This window comes from Phoca vitulina, unplaced genomic scaffold, assembly GCF_004348235.1.
Source record: "Phoca vitulina isolate PV1807 unplaced genomic scaffold, GSC_HSeal_1.0 scaffold22, whole genome shotgun sequence".
NCBI classification, from domain to species: Eukaryota; Metazoa; Chordata; class Mammalia; order Carnivora; family Phocidae; genus Phoca; species Phoca vitulina.
In genome coordinates, this window is record NW_022589725.1 from 31,257,949 (window position 1) to 31,285,761 (window position 27,813).

Sequence of the window (27,813 nt, forward strand, 5' to 3'; positions counted from 1 at the left end):
TGTAACATGACTGGTCCGATCAGCTGAGGGGATGGGGTGGGCAGAATCACTCACATTGCTTATCAGGCAAACATGGGCAGGGCAGGTGCTCTACAAGGGGTGTGGGTGGGTCAGGCAGGGCATGTGAGTGAGGGGAGCAGATCCATGGGCACTGGAGAACCGGAAGAGCTTATATCCCATCTAAAGAGAACACTCAGAGTCGGCCAGTTGTGGCCATGCTGGAATGATAGCTCAGTGTGACCAGAGAAGCTACATATCTACATTTTATGCAAAAAATGTCCTGATTTTTAAAAAGTGGCCATTGTAGCAGCCACTGTCAAGCCCTTCCCATATCCCTTGAGTACTTAACATTTCCATGCAGGCTGGCCTGATTTCCAACGGCCAACTTTGCCTAAGGTCTCTCTTTGGCCACTAGAGCCCATTCTACCCACACTAGGGTCATGGTGGAAATACTGGTGAATTAAGGCTTCCTGAGGGCAGCTTTCAACCAGTGACTGGGGGCAGTTGGACATTTCCTCAGCTCCCTTGTCGCTCAGTTGAGACTACTCTGAGGTATGATCTATACTGGCTTCCAGAGTTCTCCAGAAGAGTTGAAGTCCAGTTGCCCAGTGGCTACGTGCTTGGTCTTGTACTTTGTATTGGCTGCTCTTCTTCCCCAGATCACTTCCCCTCCCCAACTAGTGTTTCTTGAAGGTACCTCCAATAAATTACTTGGACATGAATTGTTGACTTAGGGTCTCTGGAGACCATTCATTCAAACTTTTTTTTTAAAGTGTATTACTTAATCTGTTATATCTTCAGTGTAGACTCAATTCAAGAGCTGCTAGGTTATAAACCTCCAATTAAAATTAACTACCTACACAAAATTAACCACCATACACTTTGTACCATCATGGCCAGATAGCCTTAGAAAAGAAAGTTCTAGGGCGCCTGGGTGGCTCAGTTGGTTAAGCGACTGCCTTCAGCTCAGGTCATGATCCTGGAGTCCCAGGATCGAGTCCTGCATCGGGCTCCCTGCTCGGCGGGGAGTCTGCTTCTCCCTCTGACCCTCCCCCCTCTCATGCTCTCTCTCTCAAATAAATAAATAAAATCTTTAAAAAAAAAAAAAAGAAAGAAAAGAAAGTTCTAAACTCAGGTGCTCACAGGTTGGCACATAAACCCTGAGGAAGACCTAGAGTGTGTGGCTCCCTGTCTATGGCCCCCTTTGGGTTAAGAGCTAATGTGGCTTATGAGGCTTCCTCATTGTGTACGTGAAGTCACTGCACAGATGTGCAGTGTGTGTTACCACTTACCACGTAGAGCTTTTCAAGTGAGGAGGTTGAAAAGACACATACTTTTGAAATGCCGAAAGAGAGCGGGCTGGGAGGTAGGCACCCCCTCTCCCTTCTCAGCCCTGTTCCAGGTGGGCAGAGTGCACCAGCCTTGAGGACTGACCCATGCTCAAGAGAAGCACTCATTCAAGGGAGGAATAGGGATCTCTTCAGGGATATGGAAGAAGGGGAAGCAGGAAGCTAATTCTTGAATGGTCCAAGGGGTAAAATGAGGGTATTGGGTGGAAGGTGAGAGAGGCAGTTTCCCATCCAAGAAAAGCAGGAATTTCTTGCCAGTTGAGCTGCCCACCTGTTGCCCAAGGTGGCATGCATTGCCGTGGTGAAATCCACACTTTGGCCACGTGGGCACCAGCAAAGCTAATGCAGCATGGATATAGCGAGAGTCTCTGTGAGGCACCAGTTTTCCAAGGATGGAAGGGGTAGACCGCCAGTGGAATTAGCCCCATTGTCAGGCCAGTCTTATGAGTGGCAGAAATGCTCCTTGCTGAAAAAAAAGAAAAAATTATTTTATGATCCTTGGTTACTTTGGGGAAAATTGAGGTACTGAACATTGTTCCCAGTTCTATTTAAAAACACAGTTATTAGGGGCACCTGGTTGGCTCAGTCGGTGAAGAGTCCAACTCTTGATTTTGGCTCAGGTCATGATCTCAGGGTCATGAGATTGAGCCCCACATTGGGCTCTGCACTCAGAGGGGAGTCTGCTTGAGATGCTCTCTGTCCCTCTCCCTCTGCCCTACCCCACCCCCCACGCTTGTGCTCTCTCTCTCTCTCAAAAAATAAATAAATCTTTAAAAAATGAAATAAAGAATAAAAACACAGTTATTAGTAAGAGGACTGGGAGTACAGCTTTTTGCTTCTGATTTATTCCCACAATTTGGTTTCTTTTTTCAATGAAATAAATTCATAATCTTAAAACTGTTTTAGAAAAAGTTTGACTATCAACTGAGGGAAAAGCAGTGCTGCACAGTGATACAAAATGCTTAAAGAAAAACATTTTTAAAAATTCACATAATTTGAAAAAAAAAAAATTCATGTAATTTGAATTGTCAACCCAGAGCCTGGAATAGAGCTTTTTCTGTCCAGCTTGTAAAATCCCTGGTAATACAAAGATAATTATGGAAATATTCAGAGACCTTCCCTGGATCCAGACACAGAGCCACCCCACTAGCTTTCACCTCTTAGTAACGGTGAAAAGCATTCAGAAGACAGACCTGCTGTCGTCAGAGTGACATAAGGAACCAGGCAAAAAAGGTGATGTGCATTTCTCGGGATTGGCCTTGACCTGAGAGATTCCCAGGGGTGAGTCACTTTCTCCTTCTTCAGTCAGTTGGGCTGTAAAATAATTATAATAACGAGATCTTGTTTACTAAGAGCTGAAGTCCACTTTGCCTCGTCTCATTCGGCTGCTAGGAGGGAGAAGAAAGGTAGTGATTAGAAGGCTTTTGTGGCCAACTGTCAACGGCAGCTCGGCGTTGAGAACCCATGCCCTGAAGAGGCGAAGTCTCTTGTAAATCGGACTTGTGAGTTGCGGGTGCCAGTGTAAGTGTCCCTCTGCTTCTCCTGTGGGTCTGCACTTGTGACCTGAGGCAAATAAGTAGGAAGGGTAGTTTGACTAAATAAACGGAGGGGGGACGAGGAGGGCAGGGGAGGAAGGAGGCTACACCCTGGACCCTCCTGTCTTGCCAAGATCTGGCCCGTGGCCAAGGAGAGCAAAAGCGGCCAGAGTGCCAGTGGCTCAACCCAGCCCCACTGGTCAGTGACCTGGAAGCTAGGCACTCGGTGTCCCTCTCCCTGTGCTCAGCCTGCAGCCAGGGTCTGGGCGGTGGTGCCTCCGTGCCCGTCCTCAGTGGCTCGCAGTAGAATGCACTGGACAGCCAGCCCGGAGCCCTGCCAGGCCACTCAGCGAGTCCTCTACGCTGAAAATTCAGGATGGACCTTCACCTCAGCAGTGGCTCTTGGGGCCACATGAAAAGCCACAGCTAGGTTTACTCTCAAGTGGCAGAGGCTGGTGTTTCTGAGAGAGGAATATTCACTTCCTGCCTTTGTCCTTTAGCTGACTGGAGCAACCCGCTTCGTTTACATTCCTTCAGTGGTGTTATTGAAAAGGCTTGGCAGCTTCAAAATGTTTGCAGTGTCCCATTAGGGCTTTTTTTTTTCTCCCACTATTTTTTTTTTTTTTTTGCTAGCTTTTAGCTAGCATCTAGAAAGATCCACTGGATGGACGTGATGGGCTTATTTTTCAAGAATCCACTTTACCCTTCAGGGAATCCAGGAAAGGAGCAAGCTCCCAACATATAAATCTGGAGGAATTTTACAGCCTCTCAAACTACTGCATCTTTTTTTGTTTCTCTGTCTAGCCTGTTACTGGGGGGGTTTTAGGACTGAACTGCTGGTGTAACCCCTTGGGGTAAAGAGGGGTGGGAAACCATGAATGGAAAGAAGTTGTCCTTTTAAGTTAGATTAAAATTTCTGTCCATATTGAGTTAAGGTGTTAGAGGTTATGGTTTGGGAAGGGAACTATTGCTACAACAGGAAGGACCTTAGGCCAGAACTTCTCTTGGGCCCTAAGAACTGAATTTTTTAAAATGAAGATAATCAATGATGTGCTGTCCACTTGGATTTCCTTCAGTGGGAAGGACCCGCTGTTGTGCTTGCCCACCTGCTCTTATCACCTGCTGTCATCTCCCTCCTGGAGCAGCCTTTTGAAGAAGGAGGGAGGTGACCTGCATTTGTTGGAGAAATGTGATAGGTCTGTCTGCCCCGCGCGCACGGAATCCAAACTGGCTGTTCACTGAGGACCGCTGGAGTTTGAAGCACATGCAGGCGATTTTCAGGCAGCTAATTAAACTGGTAAACTTCTGGAATCCAAACCGCTCCGTTGCTATAGGCAAAATTCCCTGCCTGTCATGGCTCATCAGAAGGGGTTTGTCTGTGGAAATCTTCTGAACGGAACAGAGAGACTTAGGTCTGGCTGAGGAATGAAGTCTTGGCTCTTACCAGGCAGCTCTTTAACTGCTGTACAATGTCAAATCCCTCACTGAGAAAACGTCTGAAAGGAAAAGAATTTTAGGCTTGGTTTCAAGAAATGTTCTTTTTTTTTTTTTTAATGTGTGTAGTTCTGCATCGAAACAGTTAATCATTTGCTCCCCAAGGTTATGGTGTGGCTCCCATTCCCCTCTTGGTTCTGAACACAGCACTGTGTTTTCATTCTGGAGTTGCTCCAATCTGTCGATTTTGCTAATAAGTGGTGAACTTCAAAGGCCTTGGAGCTGGGGCTCCATTCAGCTGCTGAGTCCGAGAACCTGAAGCTTTGGAGTCAGCAGAATTGCAAAGGAAAGCTCACCAGTCTTCTCAGGAGGTTTTGGAGCATTGGCCTTCATCCCAGCAGGATTGCAAGTGGAAAGAAACACAGGGAAGGCATCTCCAAACCTTTAAAGTGACCGAGCCATGGAGAAAGGACTAAAATAGGTGAAGGTTCCAGAAAGAGGGATGGGTGTGCACTGCATTACTATCTTCCCAGACGGGATTCCACAGATCAATGGAGCCCACTATGAATGTGAACATTGAGGCTAATCTTGGGGCCAAAATGAGCCCCTTTCCAAAGAGCATTACTCGCTAATGCGAATGTAGTTCTCTGCTAAGTAATTATGCCTTTCCACTTGTTGAAAAGTCTCTTTGGAGCTGCTGGCTCTCTTTCCCCCAGCTAATAATGAAACAGCTCTAGCAAACTGGCACCAGCGACTGTGGCTTCCATGTCTCCCCACCCCACCCCCGCAGTTGAACCCCTTTTAATATTCCTTAATGTGGTGTGACATGTTTTCACTTTATTGTCCTTATACCGACCGTGTTGGTCATGGTGAGGACGAGCTTTATCTTGGGCAGGTTATGGTGAGCGGGAGAGCAGTTTTATATTCGCTCCTGGTCCAGCCTCCCTGGGTAAGGAAGGTTTGGGGATGCGCCCCCAGGTCTTCGATGCATGCTGGCTGGGATGAGACCAGCTGCTTGGGTGTGTATGTATTTTACTTAGAAGTGGACACTGCAGGCTTTGTAGCCAGGAGGGAGGCTTATCGGGTTTCGATGCTCAAGTGAGGGAAATTCCAAGCTGAAATGGCCACAGTTATGATTCAGAATCATATCATGCCTTTAAATTTTTCTCTACATTCCAAAGTGCCCCGCCCCCCTCCCCTTGGGTTATCATGGAGCTGTTTCTGGGCTGTTTCTTATACAAACTAATCTCTGTAAACAGGGACACAGGATTTCACCCCCATCTTTGATTTCTAGGGAGAAAATAAAGGGATTTATTCCCAGTGCCCTTGTGTTGACCTTGCCTGGGGGAGAGGGCTAGCAGAGCTGATGATGACCTCATCCCATTCCAGCAGGATTTCCTGGGACATGCAGGGCCTCATTCTTCTGCTGTCCGTCTGTGTTCAGCCACATTAAGTCCATAAGCTTCAGAGCAGATTACCGTGACATCTAATATCGGTCCCTTTAGGACTCGAGCGTGAGGTCAAGCAAACACACAAAGCAATCATTATCCTTTCCGCAGTGCCAGAGACCTTCTGCGTCAGCTGGAGGAGCGGGAGGTGGGGCAGTGAGGTGGGGCACAGACTAGGAACTGTGCTGTCTGGGGCAGGAAATCAGCCTGAAAGAGGATGGAAGGGCTTTGGTGGGAAATAAATGGCACTGTGTTGTTGACGGAAAAAGATCTTGGCAGGACCGTTGTTGTGAGTGTTCTGTGGCTTAGAAAGGAATTTCCTACAGGCTGGACTAACCATTAAAAATGTCTCTACCTTCAGGAGTCCCGGGCGTGCAGTAGAGTGTCGCAGGGGGAGATGTCAGCTTGGACCATGGGCGCCCGCGGTCTGGACAAGCGAGGAAGTTTCTTTAAGGTAAAAGGAAGCCTTGATTGGGATTGCTAATTTTGCCGGGCTGCGTGGGGAGCTGTGGAGGGAAGGCTGCTCTGAGCCCGCTATGGCAGGGGGGGCAGCTCGCCTGAACCCAGCTGCTAGCTGTTACCGGGTTTACTGGTGTTTTGGTGACTTAGGGCTTCCAAGACAGGCCCAGGACCCAGGAGCTGCGAGATGCCACCCTGTGTAAAACAGTTGAGGCAATCTTTGTCAACTGCTCAGCTAGCTGGATGGGTTTTATGATAGAAGCTGGAATTTGCCTTCCAGAGAATTGATGCTGTAGGCAAGTGTGTTTCACACTTTGCTTGATTGTATGAGTCACTTAAGTCCTCATTAAAAAACAGCCACAAAGAACAGATTCCCAGGTCTCACCCTAGACTGATTGAATGTTATTTGTTGCTGTATTTTATCAAATACCTAGAGGCCCGTTGTGATCAGGCAAGAGAGAACCAAAGCAGCATGATTGCAACTGTACCACTTTCCTATTTGGATATTGATGTGAATGGGTTAAAATTACCTTGCTAGCTTAATGAGTGAGACAAGATTCTAAATGGGTGTTTGATATGCTCTGTGTCTGTATGTTGTAAATTAAGACTTGGCAGTCATTTCAAATTTGCAATTGGGAATTCATTTCTTCTTTATGGCTTTTACTTTGTATCCTTTCACTCACCCTCAAAGTAACGCCTAGTCACTGTAGAACATTTGGAAAACCCAGAATCATGTAAATGAGTAGAAAAATGGAGGTCAAATGTGCATTTCAAATCTGTCATAGGCAGGCGTTCAAGCACCAGATCTTTTTCCTCAAAGGAGGAATGATATAGGGGCCTCTTAATTACCAAGGAAAACTGACAATGTTTACTAATTACCCCATCCTGATGGGTTGTAAGTATGTATTAACTTGCATTTATATGCTTCCCACTTGCAAAAGACTAAACCTGATTTATTGTATCAATTTTGGACTCCAAAGAAATCCACCAGAAGAGCCTTTTGATACAGCAAAGCTAAATTCAATCAGCTGACCGCAGTGAGGACAGACATCACCTGGACACAGTTGCATTGGTGTGCAGGTGGGACTGCAGGAGGCATCTTTGATAGGGTTTACAGGTCTGGGCACGCACCCTTGGAGCTGCATTTTTCAAGGCAGAGAATTGATCCGGTTTCAGCAGAGTATGTGACATCATAGTTCAGGATTGGTGGATTCAGCAAGACAATGGTCTTGAATAGAATCTTGGCGAGTTAACTACTGTTTGATAAGCAAGCTTTTCCCAGGTGAGCAAACTGTTTGCCAGGACAAATTGTTTTGTAGGAATTTCCTGCAGCAAACAGTAAAGTGATTTATTGGTTTAAAGTCTTAACATCCTGGGCAAGAATATCCTGGAAGAAATAGTTCTGTTGACACAGATGGTCTCCATTCTCTGTCCTCATAGTTCAGTGATGTGGACTTAGCAGTCTCCGTTCTTTATCCATTCACCCAAGTTTGAATCAAACCTGTACAGTATCTACCCACATGAGCCAGACGAGGGGCTCATCACGTCCCCTGTAGACCAGGCACTAAACCCACCAGGCTCCTGACTCATCTCCAGTTCCTCGATCCTGTCTTATGCAGAGATACTTATTTCATCCTGGTTGAAGGGACGAGCCCACCCCGCTCCTTAACCAAGGCACTGCCTACATCATCTTAAGTACTGGCTAGTCTGCAACTACCACCTTATGCTCAGGATGCACGTGGTAGGGGGGGCAGCGGGGGTTGAATCTGACATAGCAGTTGGATTTTATAGCCGTAACAAAAGGAGAAAATCAAGTATGGTCAAAATTGCCTTTGGAAAATTCCTGAGAGAGGGTCCACAGTGGACTCACTCAATACTACCTATTAAGTCCATGGTAGTCAGTGTGTCCTGCAGTCCTGGGGAAAATCTTTTTTTTTTTTAATTCTTTTTTTTCAGTTGGACAGCAGGTAAAGCAGTTAACTTGTATTTCTGGGCTGTGTCCTATGAAAGAATCAATCAGGCAAGAGGTGAGAGGCCTGCCTGACCCCGTCGAAGACAAGTCCTGCTTCATCTTCCCTGAGTCAGATGCCCTTGAGGAAATTGTTGGCAAAGTGGCTTATACTATTTAACTTGGTATTGTCTTTCTTCTTTATTTTTTTTTTCCGGAGCTTAAATTGTTTAATTTGTTTAAGTTACATACTCCAAGTAAATGATATAGTTACTTTGTGCTTCTTTCCTTTCTCTTCTTTATAGACATTGTTATTTTTCACTATGGCTAGTCCATAATTAATGATGGAATACTATTATTATTAGTTATTATAATAGTAAATAAATATTATTGATGATTTCATGATTTAGGCATGGAGTTATCTGTAAGGATGAAGTCAGCTGCCCTTTGGACATTTAATGCTGACTCTTTGGAGGTTCGTCTTAAAAGTGCTAGGATGGAGTTCAGTTTGCTGGGATGATTTGTTGCTCAGTACCTTCTGGGACCCATTGGTTCTTCTTTTACTTTTCATGCTTTATATCAATTCACATTTATCAAGCACCTGTGATCAGCCAGGCTCTGTACTAGTCACTAGGGAGAGAAAAACCAGAAGTGATCCCTGACTCCATGGAGCTTTCAGTCTGGTAGCAAATAAATGTATTGATCAAATAATCACAATGCTAAACACATAATAATATCAAAAGAGAAAACAGGGGCACCTGGGTGGCTCAGATGGTTAAGCGTCTGCCTTTGACTCGGGTCATGATCCCAGGGTCCTGGGATCGAGCCCCATGTCTAGCTCCTAGCTCAGCGGGGAGCCTGCTTCTCCCTCTGCCTCTGCCTCTCCCCCTGCTCATGCTCTCTCTCTCTCTCTGTATCTCTGTGTCTCGAACGAATAAATAAAATCTTTTATAAAAAAGAAGAGAGAGAGAAAACAATGCTTCATGTGAGACGTAAAAGGGGCTCTGAGAACATATAACTCTGAGAATATTCCAGAGAAATCTTCCCTGAGGAAGTGTCCTTTGATTTGAGAGTTGAGGTTGACTCCCTATTATCTAGGAAGGTGGGGTAAGGCACCCTTGTGTCTTGCAACTTATCTGAGTCATTTCCGTGAGCCAGGACAGATAGGAAACCACAAATCAAAGCTTGCCACCAGTGGTTAGTGACTCTGGTTTAAAAATACAAGTTGGGTAGGGGAAGATAATGATGAAAAAGAGGTCTGGTGATTGTTTTTCAATTATCTACACTTCACACACAATCACATGAGCCCTAATAACGAAGAAATGGATAATATGCATGTGGAATTCAGCTGTGAGCCAAGAATGTCACCAAGTATTCTCATGCTTCCTGAAATTGTCCTATCCAGTTATAAGGCATTGTTGGTGTATGTGAAGAACAGCATGGCAGGAATATAAGAGAGTCATTCCAAAATTTAGCTCTACCCCACCTCCCTACATAATATGGAGTCAACCTCAGCTTGCAAATCAAAGGCCACTTTCTCAGGAAAGATTTCTCTGGAACGCCACATTGGGTTACATATTCTCAGAGCCCCATTTACTTCTCACATGAAGCACTTGTTTGACAATGCCCCATGGTTATTGTTCATGTGGAATCACATCCCAGAAGCCGGGCCCCAAAAGTCCTATACTGGACAAACACATTTTCCACAGTCCTTCCTAGCACCATCGTGAATTTTCCTCACCCACTGGTGAGAAATGCATCTTCCTGCTCTATAAGGTGTCTATGAAAACCTATAGGGGGAGGCAGGTGATGCCCTGGACAAAGCAGCCAAAGGTATCCACACCTCACTATAGAAGTTGACGCCCATTGCTGTCAGATTTCCAGGGTGCGTTGCATGAAAGAGGAAGTCTTCATGTAGGTTGGCAAAGCTCCAGGGGGTCCTGCACTAGCAGAGAAGCTCACAATCAGGTTTGATCCCTCCTTTTCCGAATTCCACAGCTTCCCCTGAGCCACCCCCACCCCCACCCCATCTGGGTGCCCAGTGCTGGCAGATTCCTCTCAAGTCATCAAAATCCACACCCTCCTCCCTCCCCTACCCCCACCTCCCCACTTGCCTTCTCCTTCTTTCATATTGGGGCACTACAGAGGATGCTCATAATCTATCTGCAGGACCACCCAATGTATTTGGTGTATTTGTTTGTTTCCAAACCATTCCATTCATCCACTCCAAGCTGGGCCCAGTACCAGGTCTGCCCTCTTCACCTTGATATTCTAGATCTTCCAGCTATGCTTCCCCCCTCTACCTCCACTGGCCCTGCCACTGTGCCATCCTGGGTCTGCTCCTGTGGTACAGACCTGCCGATGCCCAGACTCCAGTCTTTGTCCATCCTTCCTCCTCCCACCTCTCCCCACTGGGCTCCCAACTGCCCTTCCAGGCTGACATAGACGCACTTTACCCACAGACGAAGGAACTCACATAGTCTGAGCTGGCATCTACCTGTATTTTTGTCTGAAGATAAAATTGTGGTAGAAGGCCTAGCGGTGGCCCCAGCGTAAGACCAGGAAGTAAACTTCCATCCATAACTTGACCTCTGCCATGAGCAATTTGCTCTGTCCTTTTGTTGCTGTGTCCCTGACCCCGAGGGGGAGCCTCTATAGCAGAGAATGATTCCAGAAGCGGGCCAGTGTGTACTGCCCACTTGACAGTCTGATTTCTTCCAGGAATGCCTGGGCGAGCCTGTCCTGCGCCACCTACAAGTTAGTAGAGTTCTCTGTTCCTCAGGTTCCCAGCCTTTCTTTGCCTCTGGGACAGGGGAGCTGTTGGTCTTAACTGACCAGGACGAAATGTGTTTTGATGACAGGGACCCTGCCCTCCTGTGCCTCCTAACTGCCCATTCTGTAGGGAGATGCCCTGAGCCGGGCTCACAAACCAGCTGGCCGGTTGCGAGAGCCCAGCTCAGCAGCAGAGTCTAAGTTTGAGAAATCCTCTTTTGGTCATTTGGAATGGTTTGGATAACAGGTGCATCATGTGTGTCTTTCAGATGGTCCAGAGAAGCCATAGAAGGGAGCTCTCTGGCACCATAAAGAATAGAGTGTGACAAGTTTTGAGGAGACCTGATTGCTAAAATCTGACTCTACAACCAGATAAACCAGGGGTGATGATTCTCTTCACCCCGACTCCCTTCCCTTCACTATCAGTCCCTCCTCAGCATTGGAAAAGTTATCTCTTTTCAGAAATTCTGTCTGCAGGCAGATTTTCAATCATCCAGAACGGGCACAACCTCACACCTTGGGTGTCAGTGATTTCCTCGCATTCACGTTTCCAGACTACTCTCAGTGTGGGGAGTCATTTCTTTGCCCAGGACAGCAATTCACTGTTGTGCGACAGGGGACAGAGATAGCGGGGGCTTGGAGAATAATGGATGGAACCCAAATCACATTTTAGTCAGTAATTTCAGGGAACAAATCCTTTCATGGATTGGTGGACGCTTAAAAGCCAAAGGTACGAGTGCCATGCCCTTGATCTCCTAGCCTGCACCCCGGGCCGTGAATAGACATCACCTCACAGGCCAGGCATCCAGGGAGGGACGGTGCCGCAGTCCGCAATCAGGAAAGGACTAGGCGCTGTGGTGAAAACAAAACAGAGATTAGAGATTCGGTCAGAGCAGATGACGTATTGATAATTATTCATAATAATATTGCAGAGCAGAGCTGACGTCAGTATTTGGTGTATCTTTTGTTTTCCACAAATAAAATTCTTCCTGGACACTTACACTTGGAGTGTATTTCTATACTTCGTAGAAATACAAAGCCAGCTACAGGGGTTGTTCTAAATGTTCTAGTAGCTACATTAAAAAAAAAAGTGAAATTGATTTTAATAATATATTTTCTTTAACTTAGTGTATCTAAAATATTATCATGTAAGTATTTAATCAATATAAGAGTATTAATCAGATATTTTACTTTTTTTTTTTTTTTTTTGGTACCATGCCTTTAAAACCCAGTATATATTTTACACTGAGCACATTTTGATTCAGACTAGCCACAGTTCAAGTGCTCAGTCACCACATGTGGCTGGTGGCTGCCTTAGTGGACAGTGGAGAGTTACATTTTATCTTGTCTGAAGTGCTTCCTGTTACAGATGGGTAAACTGAGGCCTGGGGAGGTTGAAGTGTGGCAGGTTAGTCTATAGGAGGGATGGGAACTGGACCTGGCCTGACTTTCTCCTGAGGCACCCTGCCCTCTGGAGCCCCACCCCCTGAGGGGTCCACTGTAATCCCTTTCCTCCTACTCCAGTGAGATTTCCCAGGAAACTCCTTCCGGAGAGGTCATGGGGACAGGGACCTCTCTCTCTGGAAGAGTGGTTGGCTTTTTTTGGATTCACATGCGCGTCTCTCACCATCTGCTCCGGATCCCTCCAGGACACACATCAGTCCCTCAGGGCGTGACTTTCTAGGAATGTCATGAATTTACTTATTGGACAGCGTTTCCCATTTGTGTTTTCAAAAAGCAATGGATTTCAGGTTTTATGGGGTAGTCTTTCCAGCACATTTTGGCCATTCATTTCTGATACTAAATATTGCCTTTGGGATTGCAATACACTCTCACTTGCTTTAAGGAACTTTGTTTTTTTGTAAAGTCAGGAGTAAAATAGATTTTGCTGGTTCTCCTCAACCATATATTTCTCCAGGCTTACTTGTAACTCTGAGTGTTCATTATTAGGGAGTTGCCAAAGAGGGAGATGTAGATTTAAAGGACTGTTATGTCAATGTATAATTTTCAAAAAGTTAAAACAGGACTCTCATACAATATAGAATGAACATCTGTCAACACTTTATTCACCCCATGCATGAAACCAGGAAACAAGCATCAAGCTGATTCAAAGAACATTTTGACAAGTGATATATCTGTAGTTGACTTAAAAAGTCCTTCTGTAGTAAGTTTACTGAGGTAAAATCAAAACTGGTTAAAGTCCTACAAGCAATAAAACTCTAACCATTGGTATAATCTTTTTTTTTTCCCCCTGAACAGAAATTCCCAGGTTGACATGTAACCACCCAGCGCCCAAGCCCTTCATTAGTAACATGTAGCAAAGTCAAATACAGGTACATCCCCCTAGATCACTAAATAATCTTTAAGTGATTTTGTCAAATAATGCTCAAGCATAATGCTCAAAAACAAAAGGGCTCTTCCACCTGGAAATTTTAAAACTTTCTAATAAAAAACTCTTGGGTATGAGGGGAAACAAAATGGAATTACAGAATTTATTTAAAAAATAGCAGAACACCACCTGTCAGAATCAATGGCATAAACTTAAAGCAGCGGTCAGAGGAAAATTCATAGCATTAAACACTTGATCAAAAAAGATATGCCTTACCCACTTTTTTTTTGGCCTTATTTTCAAGTTTTAAATAGTGTTTCTTATTCACACTGAAATGGCTTATGCCCTGTGTCTTCCACAACCCTCCCCTTCCCCTGTCCCTGGCTTTCTCCAACCAGGAATTGTGCCTCAAAGAGTGAATTTCTTCAGTGAGGTTGTAGAACTATGGGAAAGTTTGTTCTGAGTTGATTGATTTAAATACCTTAGAGGAGAATCTTCCTGTTTGCTGAGGAATCGTGGATGTATTAATAGCACTGATTTCTGGGTTCTTTTTCATAATGTAAAAGCCTCACGATGCTATTTTGGATATTGCTCTGACACCTAAAGTCAGATCCCAGAGGCTGACAAAATCCTTGCACGTGAGCCTGTCACCAGTAAGTTCACCGGACTGAGGTGAAATGTATGGAGTCGAATTTCCCAGGATAATAGTCTTTCAGATGTCTTTACATGGTAAGCAGAAAAACCACTTTCACAACAACATTGGAAGCTGTATTGTCTGTTGCTATGTAACTATTTGTCCCAAACCTTGGTGACTTAAAACAACAAGTATGTATACCTCACTGTTTCTGCAGGTCAGAAATCTAGGTTTAACTGAGTCCCTCTGGTGGTAGGTCGCTAGGAGATTGCAGTCAAGTTGTTGGCTGGGCTGCATTCTCATCAGACTGTTTGAATGGTGGGGAGCCTACTTCAAACCCACTTGGCAGGTCTCCATCCCTTTCCACAGGGCTGGCCTCAGGATGAGGCCACTGGCTTCTTCCAAGGCCAGTGATACAGGAGAAAACAAGAGCGATGAAAGCTAGAGTCTGTTTATCACCTAATCTTGAGAGTGATATACCATCACTTCCGCCATGTTCTGTTCATTGGAAGCCAGTCAGGTAGTCCAGCCATCCCTCAAAGGTGTGAATACCAGGATGCGGGGTTCACCGGCTATCTTAGAGATGAAAACATTGGGAAACAGTCACAAAGCCAAAAAGCTGTAGGACCAGAAAGAATGACAGAAGTGGCATGAATGGGCAGGCCTGCCTGGCTTTGGGCAGGTAATTTTGGTGGGAACACAACTGGCTGGAGCCAGGAGGGGGTGCTGCTGACTCAGTTCCAACCAGATGCTGACACTCGAGTGAATGTGGGTCCTCTGATATTTTTCAAGAGAGGCCAGAAATCCAGATTTTTATGTAAGAGAACCCCAATTTAAAAAGTATACTGAGGATGGAAGAAAATGCTTCGGAGGGCAGGCTTTGGCCTGGGGGCTGTCAGTTTGAACTCCTACTTAGTTAGCTGAGAGAGGGATCAGCCAGGTGGAAAGTTCAGTCTCCTAACACTGCTGACCCCTGGGAGGCTCTGGGGGTGTGCAAGGGAGATAGATGCCACAGCTGCTGTTTCTCTTGGGGGCTTCACATGCAGCAGTGACAGAGCCTATGAGTTCTAGCTGAGCTCTGAGAGACATGATCATCCATGGATGGACTAAGGGATACATAGGGAAAGGAGCAGCAAGTTTCTCCAGGCCTTAAGACAGTGCCTAGGGTCAGCCCAGCCCATGGTCACCAAGTATGTAGGGACCTTAAGTTGTAGAGAGTCCTCCTCCCACTTTTGGGAGCAGCTTCTCACATTTAACTGATAGGGTACTGAGAGCCCACTGTCCCAGATGTTAGAGGTATCAAGAGAGGAACTAATATGGGATACAGAGTCTTCTTTCTCCTTTGTCTTATCTTCTAAAAAGGAGAATGGCTTGCCAAAAATATCCCTCCCTCCTTCCTGTAATTCCAAATGGAAAATCATTTTGAGTTCAGAAGTAGCACTTAACTGGCAGAATATCAGATGATTCATTAGTCATTCACAACCTGGTATAAATTGGGACTTTATGAACCACTAGCTGCAATCAGCCTAGAGAAGAAAGTTGAGTTCATATGTACTGAGAAGGGGATAGAATAACACAAATTGGGATTTCTGAGGGGAAGGGCAGACCTCAGGCACCCGCTGTGGATAGGTCAGTCAGCATGGGCACCAGTCGCCCAGAGTGCAGAGGGTACAGGAAGTAGTAGGTGAAGATATAGATGATCATGTCTTCTGGACAGTCTCCAAACATCGTTGCCCTGAACCTGGAGGCTGAGTGGTTCCACATGGGCCCTTTATTTAGGACATATCTTTTACCACCAAAAGAAAACTCTTTCTCTATTCACAACACTCTGACACCAAATGTGTGGGCTTTTCCCACACCAACCCATTCTCCAATTCTCTGTGGACACCAGCTGGGTATTCAAGTCTGACACTAACTACCCTGGGTTAGCACAAACCTCACAGGTTAAGGGCTCATTCCCACAAGACTGCCCCTACTTCAGACACCAGTCACAAGCAGTGGGTTTCCAGATGATCCAAATTTCTGTCCAGCTTGGCTACAGATCAGTGGTCCCACAAGCCCTCTTCAGGTTCAGTAATTCACTAGATTGGCTCACAGAACTCAGGGAAACACTTTATTTACAGTTACCAATGTATTATAGAATACAGATGAACAACTAGATGAGATACATAGGGCAAGATCTGGAAGGGTCCTGAGCACAGGAGCTTATAACCCTGTGGAGTTTGGGGTGCACCACTCTCAGCTTCACTGATTAGAAGCTCTCTAAACCCCTGCATTTAGAGTTTTTATGGAGACTCATTATGTAGGCATGGTTGATTAAATCATTGGCCATTAGTGATTAGCTCAATCCCCAGCCCCACTTTCTTTCCCAGGGGTGGGGTAGGGGTGGGGCTGAAAATTCCAATGCTCTAATCATAGAGTTGGGTCACCTGGCCCCCACCCTGGAGCTATCCAGGGGCTACCTGCCACCAGTCATCTCATTAACAAGAACTCTGGCAGGATTCAAAGGGGCTTGCAAGTGAATAACAAAAGATACTCCTAACTCTTCTATCACTTAGGAAATTCCAAGGGTTTTCAGGCTGTGTCAGGAGGCCCAAGGAGAATGAAAACCAGCACAAAGACAAACCCTATAGGTGCAAACCATTCCTCTTAAGGTGGTACTGCTAAAGGACGGATAGGAGTTTTTGGTGACAAATCCAGCAGTCTGAAAGGCAGAGTTTAACCCCCTTAACAATGTCCTGGGAGATACAGATGTTGACATCTTTTTAGGCCAGTGTCAGAGTAAAGGAAAGTGAAGAAGAAAGGGTTTTATGTTTAGTTAAAAACATGAAGTCCTGATCTTGGGAGGATGCAGTCTACCTTCATGTCAGCTGTTTCTCTTCCTTGTCAATTTGATTTGGAGGTTTGCATCATCTGTGCAGGACCAGATGTCAGGTGGAACCTTGTTTGGCTATGAGATGCATATCCAAGGTTTAAGTCCCTGATGTTTGGCTGCTGTCTGAGTGGTGAGGAGGACCTGGTTTAGTTCCTTCCAAGGAGATTCAAGGGCAGTCTCTGTTTTTACCGATTCCAAATCAGCAGGCTGGGAGAAAGTTGGAAATATTAGTGTGGAGAGTTGTGACCAGATTTTCAAGGAAATTAGAAGAATTCAGGGTAGGTCCATACCAGAGCCTCGAAGAAAATTAACAAAATTAGAATTGAATATAGATAATGATGTAAACATAATTTCTTTTCTCTCCAATTACCCTCATTTTTTTGGTAGTAAAACCAACTTGTTGTATTCAGTTTTGCCTGATTATTTCTATAAATGTAGCAAGATCAGTGATTGAGAAAGTTTTTTTTAAAGACTGCTTTACTGGAGCCTTGTAATCAAGTTAGCAGGTGGACTTTTACATCTGTCTCAAATGTGACAAGCCAGTCAAAGCCTTGGTAATATATACAGCCAATATTTCCAACTGTGTCCTGTTCCAAGGAGAACAGATTCTTATTGAACTTATGGAAATAACTAATTATTTTGTCATGAAAAGAATACTCAAGAGTTTTTTAATTCTGGAGGCATCAGGTAGGGAGAAAGAGTAAATGTTTCATCTTTGGTCACAAAGGTATATCTTAACAAATTGTTAATAGCTTAAGAGAAGAGAGAAAGGGATCTCCTAAAATCTGGAAAAGCAGAACAATAGAAAACCAGTGATGTTTTAAACAAGAAGTCACAAAAAATTAGAATCATCTCCCTCGGTTTATTTTTTATTCTGCTTGAAGTCAATATTTCCACTAGTTCTGGAAATTCTTACCCAGTTTAATTGTATGACCTGAAAGTTATCAGAAACATATATTCTAGAGTACTTGTCAGATTCCTTTCTGTGAACCTCTCTGAAGATGAAACACAGTTGCAGGAAGTTTTGTAAAAGCCTCTGACTACAGCAATAATTGTAAATGACAACAGATTCCAATATGCCCATTATTACAGATCTGATGAGAATTCATTATAATGGAATTGACAAGGATATTTGATTATTTCTGTGCCATTCCACATCTTGAAATAATAACTAAAATAACAAGTGATAACATACAAGGACTTACCAGATTTTTGGAATGCTTCTATTAATAACATTTACCCATGCAGTGTGATCTAAGAAGGTTTATCATCACTTATTTGACATCCTTCCCATGTAATTTAACGCATCAAATGAACTAATTAGTTTAACATCTCTTTTTGTAAGGAGAGAGAACAAATCCTTTTCAATATTCCAGTGACCCTCTGGAAAATTTCCAAGTTAGTTCAAGGTCAAAAAGACTTTATTTTGAATTTGGTTTTTGAAGAAATTTGTCAAAAATATCAAAAGGTTTGCATACTTGGCCAAATAGGATCATAGGTCACTGTGAAACAATACTTACTTATCTATTTAACCTAAGTGACAATTAAAGACTTCACAGGCAAATATGGAAAGTTAAATAGTCATAAAAAGCCTTAGTTTTTTTTAGGGGCACCTGGGTGGTTCAGTCAGTTGAGTGTCAGACTCTCGGTTTCAGCTCAGGTCATGATCTCAAGGTCTGGAGATGGAGCCCCAGTCAGGCTCCCACTCAGCAGAGAGTCTGTTTTCCCTCTCCCTCTGCCCTGTCTCCCTGTACCCCCACTTGCACGCTCTTTCTCTCTCTCTGAAATAAATAAATAAATCTTAAAAAAAAAAAAAAAGTTTAAAAAAAAAAGCCTTGGGTGCCTGCGTGGCTCAGTTGGTTAAGCGTCTGCCTTCGGCTCCAGTCATGATATCGGAGTCCTGGGATCGAGTTCCATGTCGGTTTCCTGCTCAGCGGGGTGCCTGCTTCTCCCTCTGCTCCTCTCCCTCTGATACCCTCCCCACTCATGCTCTCTCTGTCTCTCTAATAAATAAATAAAATCTTTAAAAGAAAAAAACCTTAGCTTTTTTAATATTGAAAAGACTCATTTTTTCCTAAGTAATCAAAGACCTGATAAAGACAAAACAGAATCTTTGTTTTTCTAACAGATTATTTTAAAGGTAAAGAAAACTTTTGTTTACAATTCCTTATTAGCAGGGCAGGGTTAATTGGCTTAAGCATCTGCCTTCAGCTCAGGTCATGATCTCAGGGTCCTGGGATTGACCCCCGAATCAGTCTCCCTGCTCAGGGGGGAGCCTGCTTCTCCCTCTCCCTCTATCCCTCCCCCCGCTCATGCTCTCTGTCTCTGTCTCTCTCTCTCTCAAATAAATAATTAAAATCTTTTTTTTTTTTAAAAAGCAGGTCAACAATCTAAGAAAACTGTCCTTTTAACACAGAGAAAAACCAAATTCTAATTTGTGTACTTTTGATATTAAAACTCATTCTTAGCTATATTTTAATCTTAGCCAACTTGACCACACATTAAAATTCCTTTTCAGAGATTCCTTTATCACAAAACTTCTATAACTTTTTTCCTATATTCAGATGTTTTCCTAAGTTTTCCCTCTATAAATAAGAAGCCTCACTTTAGGACAAAATTCCTTTTTTTTTTCCCTCAACAAAAATGTATTTCCATTCCTCATACCTCCTTCTTCTTTTTTTAAAAGATAAATTTATTTTAGAGAGTGTGTAAGCAGGGGAGGGGGAGGGAAAGGGAGAGGGAGAGGGAAAGAATCTCAGGCAGACTCCCAACTGAGCACAGAGCCTGTTGTGGGGCTCAATCTCACCACCCTGAGATCATGATCTGAACTGAAATCAAGAGTCAGATGCTTAACCAACTGAGCCACCTAGTTATCCTTTATTTTTTTTTCTTTAATCCTGCTTCCTCTGGCAACCATCAGTTTGTCCTCTGTATTTATGGATCTGTTTCTGCTTTTTGTTTTGTTTTTTAGATTCCACACATAAGTAAAATCATACAGCATTTGTCTTTTCTGGCTGACTTATTTCCTTAGCATAATACCCTCTAGGTCCATCCATGTTGCTGCAAATGGTGAGATCTCATTCTTTTTTATGACTAAGTAATATTACTGTGTGTGTGTGTGTGTGTGTGTGTGTGTGTACCACATTTTCTTTATTCATCTATGGATGAATACTTGGATTACTTCCATATCTTGGCTATTGTAAATAATCCTGCAGTAAACATAGGGGTACATACATCTTTTTAAATTTGTGTTTCCAGTTTTGGGGGGTAAATACCCAATAGTGGAACTACGGGATCATATGGTATTTCTATTTTTCATATTTTGAGGAACCTCCATACTGTTTTCCACAGTGGTTGTACCAATTTGCATTCCCACCAGCAGTGCACAGGGGTCCTCTTTCTTCCACATCCTCACCAACACTTGTTATTTCTAGTCTTTTTTTTTTTTTTAAAGATTTTATTTATTTATTTATTTGAGAGAAAGAGAGAGAGACAGAGAAACAGCATGAGAGGGGAGAGAGTCAGAGGGAGAAGCAGGCTCCCCGCCAAGCCGGGAGCCCGATGTGGGACTCAATCCCAGGACTCCGGGATCATGACCTGAGCCGAAGGCAGTTGCTTAACCAACTGAGCCACCCAGGTGCCCTATTTCTAGTCTTTTTGATTCTAGCTATTCTGACATGTGTGAGGTGGTATCTCACTATAGTTTTGATTTGCATTTCCCTGATGATGAGTGATGCGGAGCATCTTTTCATGTGTCTATTGGCCATCTGTAGGTCTTTTTGGAGAACCATCCTCTGCCCATTTTCAATTGAATTGTCTATTTTTTCCTCATACCTTTTTTTACTGAAAGCACACATCCTACTTCTCTTGCATATGGAGATGTTACCCTTCTTTTTAGTAGCTTTAACCACATATATTAATTAGAATTCTTAACCCTTAGCAGCCTTAACTAAGAAGTAAACGATTGTGAAGTGTCTTTTACATTAGCATTCTACGAATAGGGAATAAATACTTTTTATGATTTTTAGAAATATGTGTTTTTCATAATATAATTTTTTTAAAAAGCATGAAACATATTTACTAACTGACCCAAATTTATCTTTAGTTTCTCTATATTAAGGAAGTCAAAAGTAAATAAACCTCTGTTCAGTAATTAATGTTTCATTATTTTATCTTACTTGGAAATTATCTAGATATTCAGTGAATTTAACTTAACTCATCACTTAATGTAGCAAAACTAAGACTTCAGGTTACCAAAATGATTTGGGGAAACTATTTTTTTTTAAGATTTTATCTGTTTATTTGTCAGAGAGAGCGAGCTCAAGCAGGGGTAGTGGCAGGCAGAGGGAGAAGCAGACTCTTCGCTGAGCAAGGAGCCTGATGCAGGACTTGATCCCAGGACCCTGAGATCATGACCTAAGCTGAAGGCAGACGCTTAACCCACTGAGCCACCCAGGAGTCCCTTGGGGAAACTATTTTAAAGTTTACCTAAAAACTTTATCTTATTTACATCTATTCAGTTTACTTGTTTTTAACAATTATGTTTAGATTACCCACAAAAACTTTTATAAAACATTAGACAAAGTCATTATTTCAAGTTATTGTTTGCTGACAACTTTTATAACAGGGATAACAAGAACTTATTTGGTTAGGAAACCTAGGTAGGATAAAAAGCTGTTTGTCTAATTTACCAAAAATCATCCTAGATCACATGAACCTGAAAAACATTTGTATTAGTTTCTGTTCTATTTCTGAGATTTAGAAATGCTTTATTTATAAGTGCTTATTTTAAAGTCAATTAAATAGAGCCATTTACAAAATAATTTTAACAATGCCATTCAGAGGTAGAAAATGTCACACATCTACAATAGATACACAAAAACATACAAACAGAGACCTTCCAGTGATTGTTTTAAAAATTTTAGACAGGAAACAGGTATGATAATAAAAACTCACTATTTTATAAAAAAACAGTTGGATCCAAACTGTTTTCTGGTCAGTGGAATAAGCTAAGGTTACCTGATCGGAAGGCTAAAATTTTTTTTTGCTAATATTTGTGGAGAAGACACAGGATTTTTCATTCGTCTAAATTTTGAATGACCTTTTCCCCCTTTTGTTTCACTTCTGATAAGAATTACTTCACAGAGATTTGTGCTTTTAATATTTTTATCTCAAAGTCAGGGGGAAAATGCAGGTTCCTCCAAGAAGGAGTTTGGTTTCCTAAGGCTAATAATTTACAAGCCTTTTGAAATAGGTAGGGGAGGTTTTGGAATTGGTAAAAGGAATAGGTAAACTGTGAATGGCTCCAAAGGTGCATTTCTAATTTTGTAAAGATTTGTATGAGAAAGACAGTTGCTTTTTAATTCCTCAGAGAACTGGCTTGTAGCTTAGATGTTAAGGACTGCCATACCCATCCATCTATGTTAGAATGCAGTATTGTTTTTGGTTTTGGTTTTGGTTTTGGTTTTGGTTTTAGTTTTAGTTTTCCCTTGGCTATTAAGGGGAAAATGTAGCACTTTATCTCTGAGTCCATTGGCTCTGGGAGGGGCTCACAGAGGGCCCTCCTGCAAAGGTAGATTTGGAGGTGTCTATAACGTCATTACCTTGGTGGACTTTTGTTAATGATCCTGTAAAAGCAATTCAGACAGAGGGTAACTAGAATGAGTAAATAAAGGAGGATATAAGGAAGCATTAAGAATTAGGTCAGTCTTAGAGTTTTTTGTGTTAGGTACCTCTGGGGTCTTTTTAATTTATCAGCTTTTTGCAACGAAACTTCCGATGAAGCTAGCTTTGAAATTTTGAAGCATTTGCTTTAAGTGCGCTCCTTAAATGATCTTGTCTAACTGGAATGTTTCCCATGATGGCCACTGTAATTCTAGGTTGTAATTCCCCTGAGGGCTGGAAGCAGTTTGGTAGGACCCTAGCCACAAATTCTGTCCAGTCAAATCTAGCCTCAAATGGGGTGCAACTCACATCTCTGTCCAGCCTTATTTTGGGGTTCCCAACCTGACCGTTACCTAGCCAAGTTCAATAAGACACAAAACAAGCTTAGTACGATTTTGCCATTTTTGTAGATATTTATAGCTTCCGGGGCTATAGTTCTTAGATATAAAATAAGCAGGTGTGCTGGAAGGTGGTACATTTCACTCTTTGGGTTTTAAAGGATTGCACTTAAACAAATTTTATTCACCTGAGGCCTTCTGCTGGACCCAGTCCAGCTCAATTTGGACCCGGTTCAAGTCCTGCTGGTAACCACCACCAATTCTCAAAGTGGCAAGGGCTAGGGTTTTCCACTCCAAGACCTGGGAATGGTGGTCTGAAAAGGTAGGGGATGGGCTGGGGCAGAACCTTCTGCCCGGTCAAACTGACCCTCCCTGTAGGGGAAAGCCAATCAGGTCAAGAGGCTCTCAGAAGCAGGAGGAGCTTCCCCAAGGTCTTCGGAAGCCGTGAGACAGACCAGGGACTCAAAGGTCACGGGGTACCACGCCTGTATTTATCATTGTCCCTGAATGCCACAGGGAGGTTCTCTTGGGATCCCATCGCTGCCACCAATCAACATGTTAAGCAACAGAAATTCAGCTGAGTAATCTAAAAGATCAAATTGGCGGTATTGAGTGATGCATGAATCAGGTGGCATCCCATCGAGCAGATAGAAAGGAGCCCTGTAGAGCTGCTGCAAAGGAAAGGTTTTTAAAGGTAGAGGGAACAAAAAGGAAGTTATTAGCAAAGAATCCATTGTTTTAGGCAACGTAGCCCTCCAGAGGGGAACACAAGGGGACTGTTGGTAAATTTCCTAGTGCTGACCAGGAAAAATTCCCTGTTGTCTGGCTGAAGGTTACCTTCCATCAGGGGCAGGGAGGGCGTGGGAAGGTGCTGAAACTAAGTTAAGTTAGGTATCAAGTCTTGGTTTGCTGATGTGGGGCTCTTAACATAAATGACTCCATTTTGGACCTGTGGTTTTCTTTTTAATAGCATGCATATTAGGAAGCAGTTGATCCTTGAAATGTGGTCCCTGGACAGGCAGCATTGGCATGCCCAGAGATTGTTAGCAAGGCAGTCTCGACTACTGGTTCTCAAGGTGTGGTGTAAGCTTCGAGCATCAACTTTGGCTGGAAACTTCTTAGAAATGCAGATTGTTGGATTCCACCCCAGACCTAGTGAATCAGACACTTGGGGGTGGCATCCAGCCGTCTGTGTTTTAACAAGCCTGCCAGGGGATTCAAGGTTGAGAACTGCTATACTCTATATTTGAATAAGTAGCCAGGACGGTACAAAAAGCATGGAAATGTCTGCCTTGCAGAGCTGATTTCATGTTCCTGTCTGGAGAAGGGAGTTCATCGCCTTCCCCACTGGGCTGCAGGCCTCAGTCAGCTCAGACGCAGTGTTTTCATGATGTCAGTCATTCTCCCTTTGTAGGTGGGTGTGACTACCACTGCAGATGGGTGTTCAGGTGTAGGTTTTCTTTTCTGTCTTCTTCCCCATGATATCTCCACATTTCATTTGCTCTTTCAAAAGCAGCTGCAGAGACACTAGTGAAGAACCTCAGAGGCAGGATGACCCAGCCGCCCAGAGCTCTGTTAACAGACAGAAGCAAAATCGCCCCACCAAGCCCCCGGCACCTGATGTTGCTGTTTACCCATAGGTGCTGGAACTTTCTCTGGGCTCAGATTCACAGATGTGGGCTCCTCCCCTCCTCGATGAAAGCTTGGGGGAAATGAACTCAAACTCTCTTGTTGAGTTCCAGTGCCATTTGCCAGAGGAACAGAAGATCACGCAGAGGCAACATGTCCTTTATTAAATGCTTGGCATTTCAGGGAAAACTGCAGTTTGGGGGCCACTTCATAGACACAGCCCAGCCTTCCTCTTTATTCAGTGACATTTTGAAAATAATGTTTAATTTCAGAAATGGTATTCCAGGCATTGTTCTGAGCACTTATAAACCCATTCACTTACTTAACCCTCGTGCCGGCCTTATGCCCATTTTACAGATGAGGAAACTGAGATGTGGATGGGTTATGATACCTGCCCAGGGTCACACAATTTGTGTTTTTTGTTGTGGTTCCATGGTGATGGTGCTTCAACTTGGAAGGAACTTCATAGAGATAGGATCCAGCACCCTTGGGGCTTTAAAATGCTGACTCTGTGCCTCAGCCAGCTCTGAAATGAGAAACGGGTCCCCCTTCTCCCCCCACTTTTCATGTCATGGTCCCTGTGTTAGACGCCTATTCATTGAGATGTGAACCTGACTCTGGTTTCCCTACTGGGCACCTACAGCTGTCCCTTTCAGATAGCTGCCACTCAGAGTTTCCTGTCTCAGAAAGTGGGCATTGTTCTTCTCAAAGACCACCCCGAATACATCTTTCATCAGAATTGGGTTTACTAACTTGCTGCAGCCAGGGAGGACACACCAGAAGAAGCGTGGGGGGGGGGGGGTGGTCTCAGTTAAGAGGGGCTTGGAAGGGGCTTGGTATAGGATTTGAGCTTGTGCTAGCTAATTCGTTATTTATTTTGAGAGATAGAGTGAGAGAGAGCGAGCATGAGCGGGGGCAGAGGCAGAGAGAAAGGGAGAAGCAGACTCCCCGCAGAGCAGGGAGCCTGATGCAGGACTCGATCCCAGGTCCCCAAGATCACAAACTAAGCCGAAGGCAGATGCTTAACCAACTGAGCCACCCAGGTGCCCCATGTGCTGGCTAATTCTAAGGAAGGAAGGGTTACAGATTTAGGGAAAAAAATACAGGATGCCCAGCTGAATTTGAATATTAGATATAGCATATATATAGACAATGCATTCTGTGCAATATTGGGGACATACTTATACTAAAAAAAATTATTGTTTCTCTAAAATTGAAATTTACCTGGACACTGTATTTTATCTGGCAACCCAGAAGGAGGATTTGAGTGTTCTCAGGAAGCTAGGACAATTTGGGTGATTGGGTAGCTTAATCATTTTTCTCTAGAAGGCAGGAGAAATAAAGGGAGCCCGAGGTAGCGGTGGTAAAGCAGCCAACACTCAGTGTCGGAAGAGGGGGCCGTTTAGTCATTTTTGTGGTTTGGGCATTCTGTGTTCTGTCTTGTTTCAGACATGGTGGCTAGTGGCCTTGTTGAAACCATGTGTTGACATTCTGTGTGCATTACTAATGTTCACTTGGGAACAAGCCAGAAACATTGCTTACTTTCGCATTTAACTTCCAGATTCTGGGCTTGTTTCAGAGTCTCCCCAGATGCTAATGTCTCAAGATGCAGGTCACTTGAGGTTCTGGTCCGGGACAGCCAGTTCAGTCTAGGCCACTGGTTCTCCAGAGATAGTTTTTGTTGTTACAGCATGGGTGGAGGTGTAACTGGCTGACTCCCTACAGGCTTCACCCCACAATGAAGAATTATCTGGCCCCAAGTTTCCATCATGCTGAGGCCGAGGAATCCTGGTCTGCAATGTAAATTCGGAAATACCTCATTTCTGAGGTCTCTCTAGCTATCTCTGGGGCATGCCTTCCAGAACTAAAGGAAATGAAAGCAAGAAAAGTGTGCACGTGTATTTAGGACCCACTGTCCTGAATTGGCATCATGTGGGACTAGCTCAGTGCCTCGCCTTTAATAGTAGGTGTTCAGTAAATATGCTGAATGCATGAAAAATGTGTAATGCATATATGTGTATGTTATGTATGCATTGTTCATTTATTCAGCACCTACAGTGGCAGGGCTGGTTCTGGGTACTGAGTGTGCAGTGATGTGGGAAACAGATAACAGAGCAACCTGTAGGGATGATTGGGGAGGGCTGGCATGCTGGCCGGGTGAGGAATTGGCAGTTAGCGCGTAGTTGGACGCCATGAAGGGTTTTGAGGAAGGGAGCACCATGATCCAACATACATGCAACCCTCCGAAAGTTCACTTGGCATTAGTGCCCTGTCTACATTCCATCAACCAAGAAAACAGAAGTGCAGCTCAGATCTTGCCTGGGGTCCCTCAAAGGACCCAGAGTCACCTCTCACCCAACCCACTTGCAGCCAGCTCGCTCGTCATTCCCTGCACCTTGCCCATGTGCCCAGGAGCTCCCTCCCCTCTTCACTCTTTCAGAACTCTTCCCTGAGTCTCCTGGTCCCCTCCAGTTTCCTTTGCCTCACCCCCACCTTCTCATCTTTATCATACACAGCATCTTGGCCTGTCTGCAGTCCTGAGCTTGATGTTTTCCTTCTCTGTCCCTTAGTTTGAAACCGCACAGCAAACACGGGGCCAGAGCTGACTCCCCACTTAGAAGGCGGGAGAGGGAGGAAGATCACAAACTCTTATGTATCTGTTGTTAGGCCTGCCCCATACTTTTGGAAATCACCCCTGTACCTGAAAGATGCAGTGAGGGCTGGAGAGGAGCAGCAGAGGGAAGGCGACAGGTCAGGACAAAGTCAGCAAACTGTGACCCTGCAGACACCTGTTTTTGTAATTGCAACGCAGGCACACCTATCCCTCTGTGTATTGTCTACTGCTGCTTCCATCCACAACTGGGGAGCTGAGTTACTATAGAGACTATCGCCTGCAAATCCTAAAATATTTACATTCTGCCTTTCTATAGAAAAAGTTTGCTGACCAATGACTTGGGAGATAATTGCATTTTTGTCACGGAATTCCCAAAGTCAGTCTTGCGGGTGGGTAGCCATGTCACCACTTTACAAATGAACAGATGCATGCCACTGCCAATGAGAACTTGCTCTCTGAGGGCTGGGCCCCTTCTCTTTCCTGAATCACACTGCCTGCTTCATATGGGTCGTCAGAAACAGCTAGAATGAATACACCAGAGGTCTCAACCTCAAATGCCTACAGGGGCCAGGTGGATCATGTAAACCAGTAAAGCAAAACCAGGTGAAATTTGATAAATGGCAACGATATTTGATTGCAGTACTGAGGACAATAGGGAATGGTGGAAACTGTAGCAAACTGAAGAGCAGATGTCCCACATCAAGAGGGCAACATCACCAGGATAGTACTGTGTTTCTAATTTTCAAGAAGTTAAAGCCTTTGAACTTTTAAACTTGGGCTTTGTG

At 44.0% G+C, this 27,813-nt stretch overlaps 1 protein-coding gene across 6 annotated transcripts in view; it reads left to right on the forward strand.

Annotated features, from left to right (window-relative positions):
* RIN2 (Ras and Rab interactor 2) overlaps nt 1-27,813 on the forward strand; it is a 235,537-nt gene that overhangs the window by 119,154 nt on the left and 88,570 nt on the right. For 2 of the 6 annotated variants that reach the window (XM_032420090.1, XM_032420095.1), the window contains exons 1-2: nt 5,948-6,055; nt 6,128-6,220. In XM_032420090.1, the coding sequence (XP_032275981.1) occupies nt 5,984-6,055; nt 6,128-6,220 (165 nt within the window). In that variant the 5' untranslated portion in view covers nt 5,948-5,983. Of the gene's footprint in view, nt 1-5,717; nt 5,838-5,868; nt 5,928-5,947; nt 6,056-6,127; nt 6,221-27,813 lie in introns of those variants that run through there. The other 4 variants (XM_032420094.1, XM_032420093.1, XM_032420092.1 and 1 more) reach the window with 4 other exon arrangements.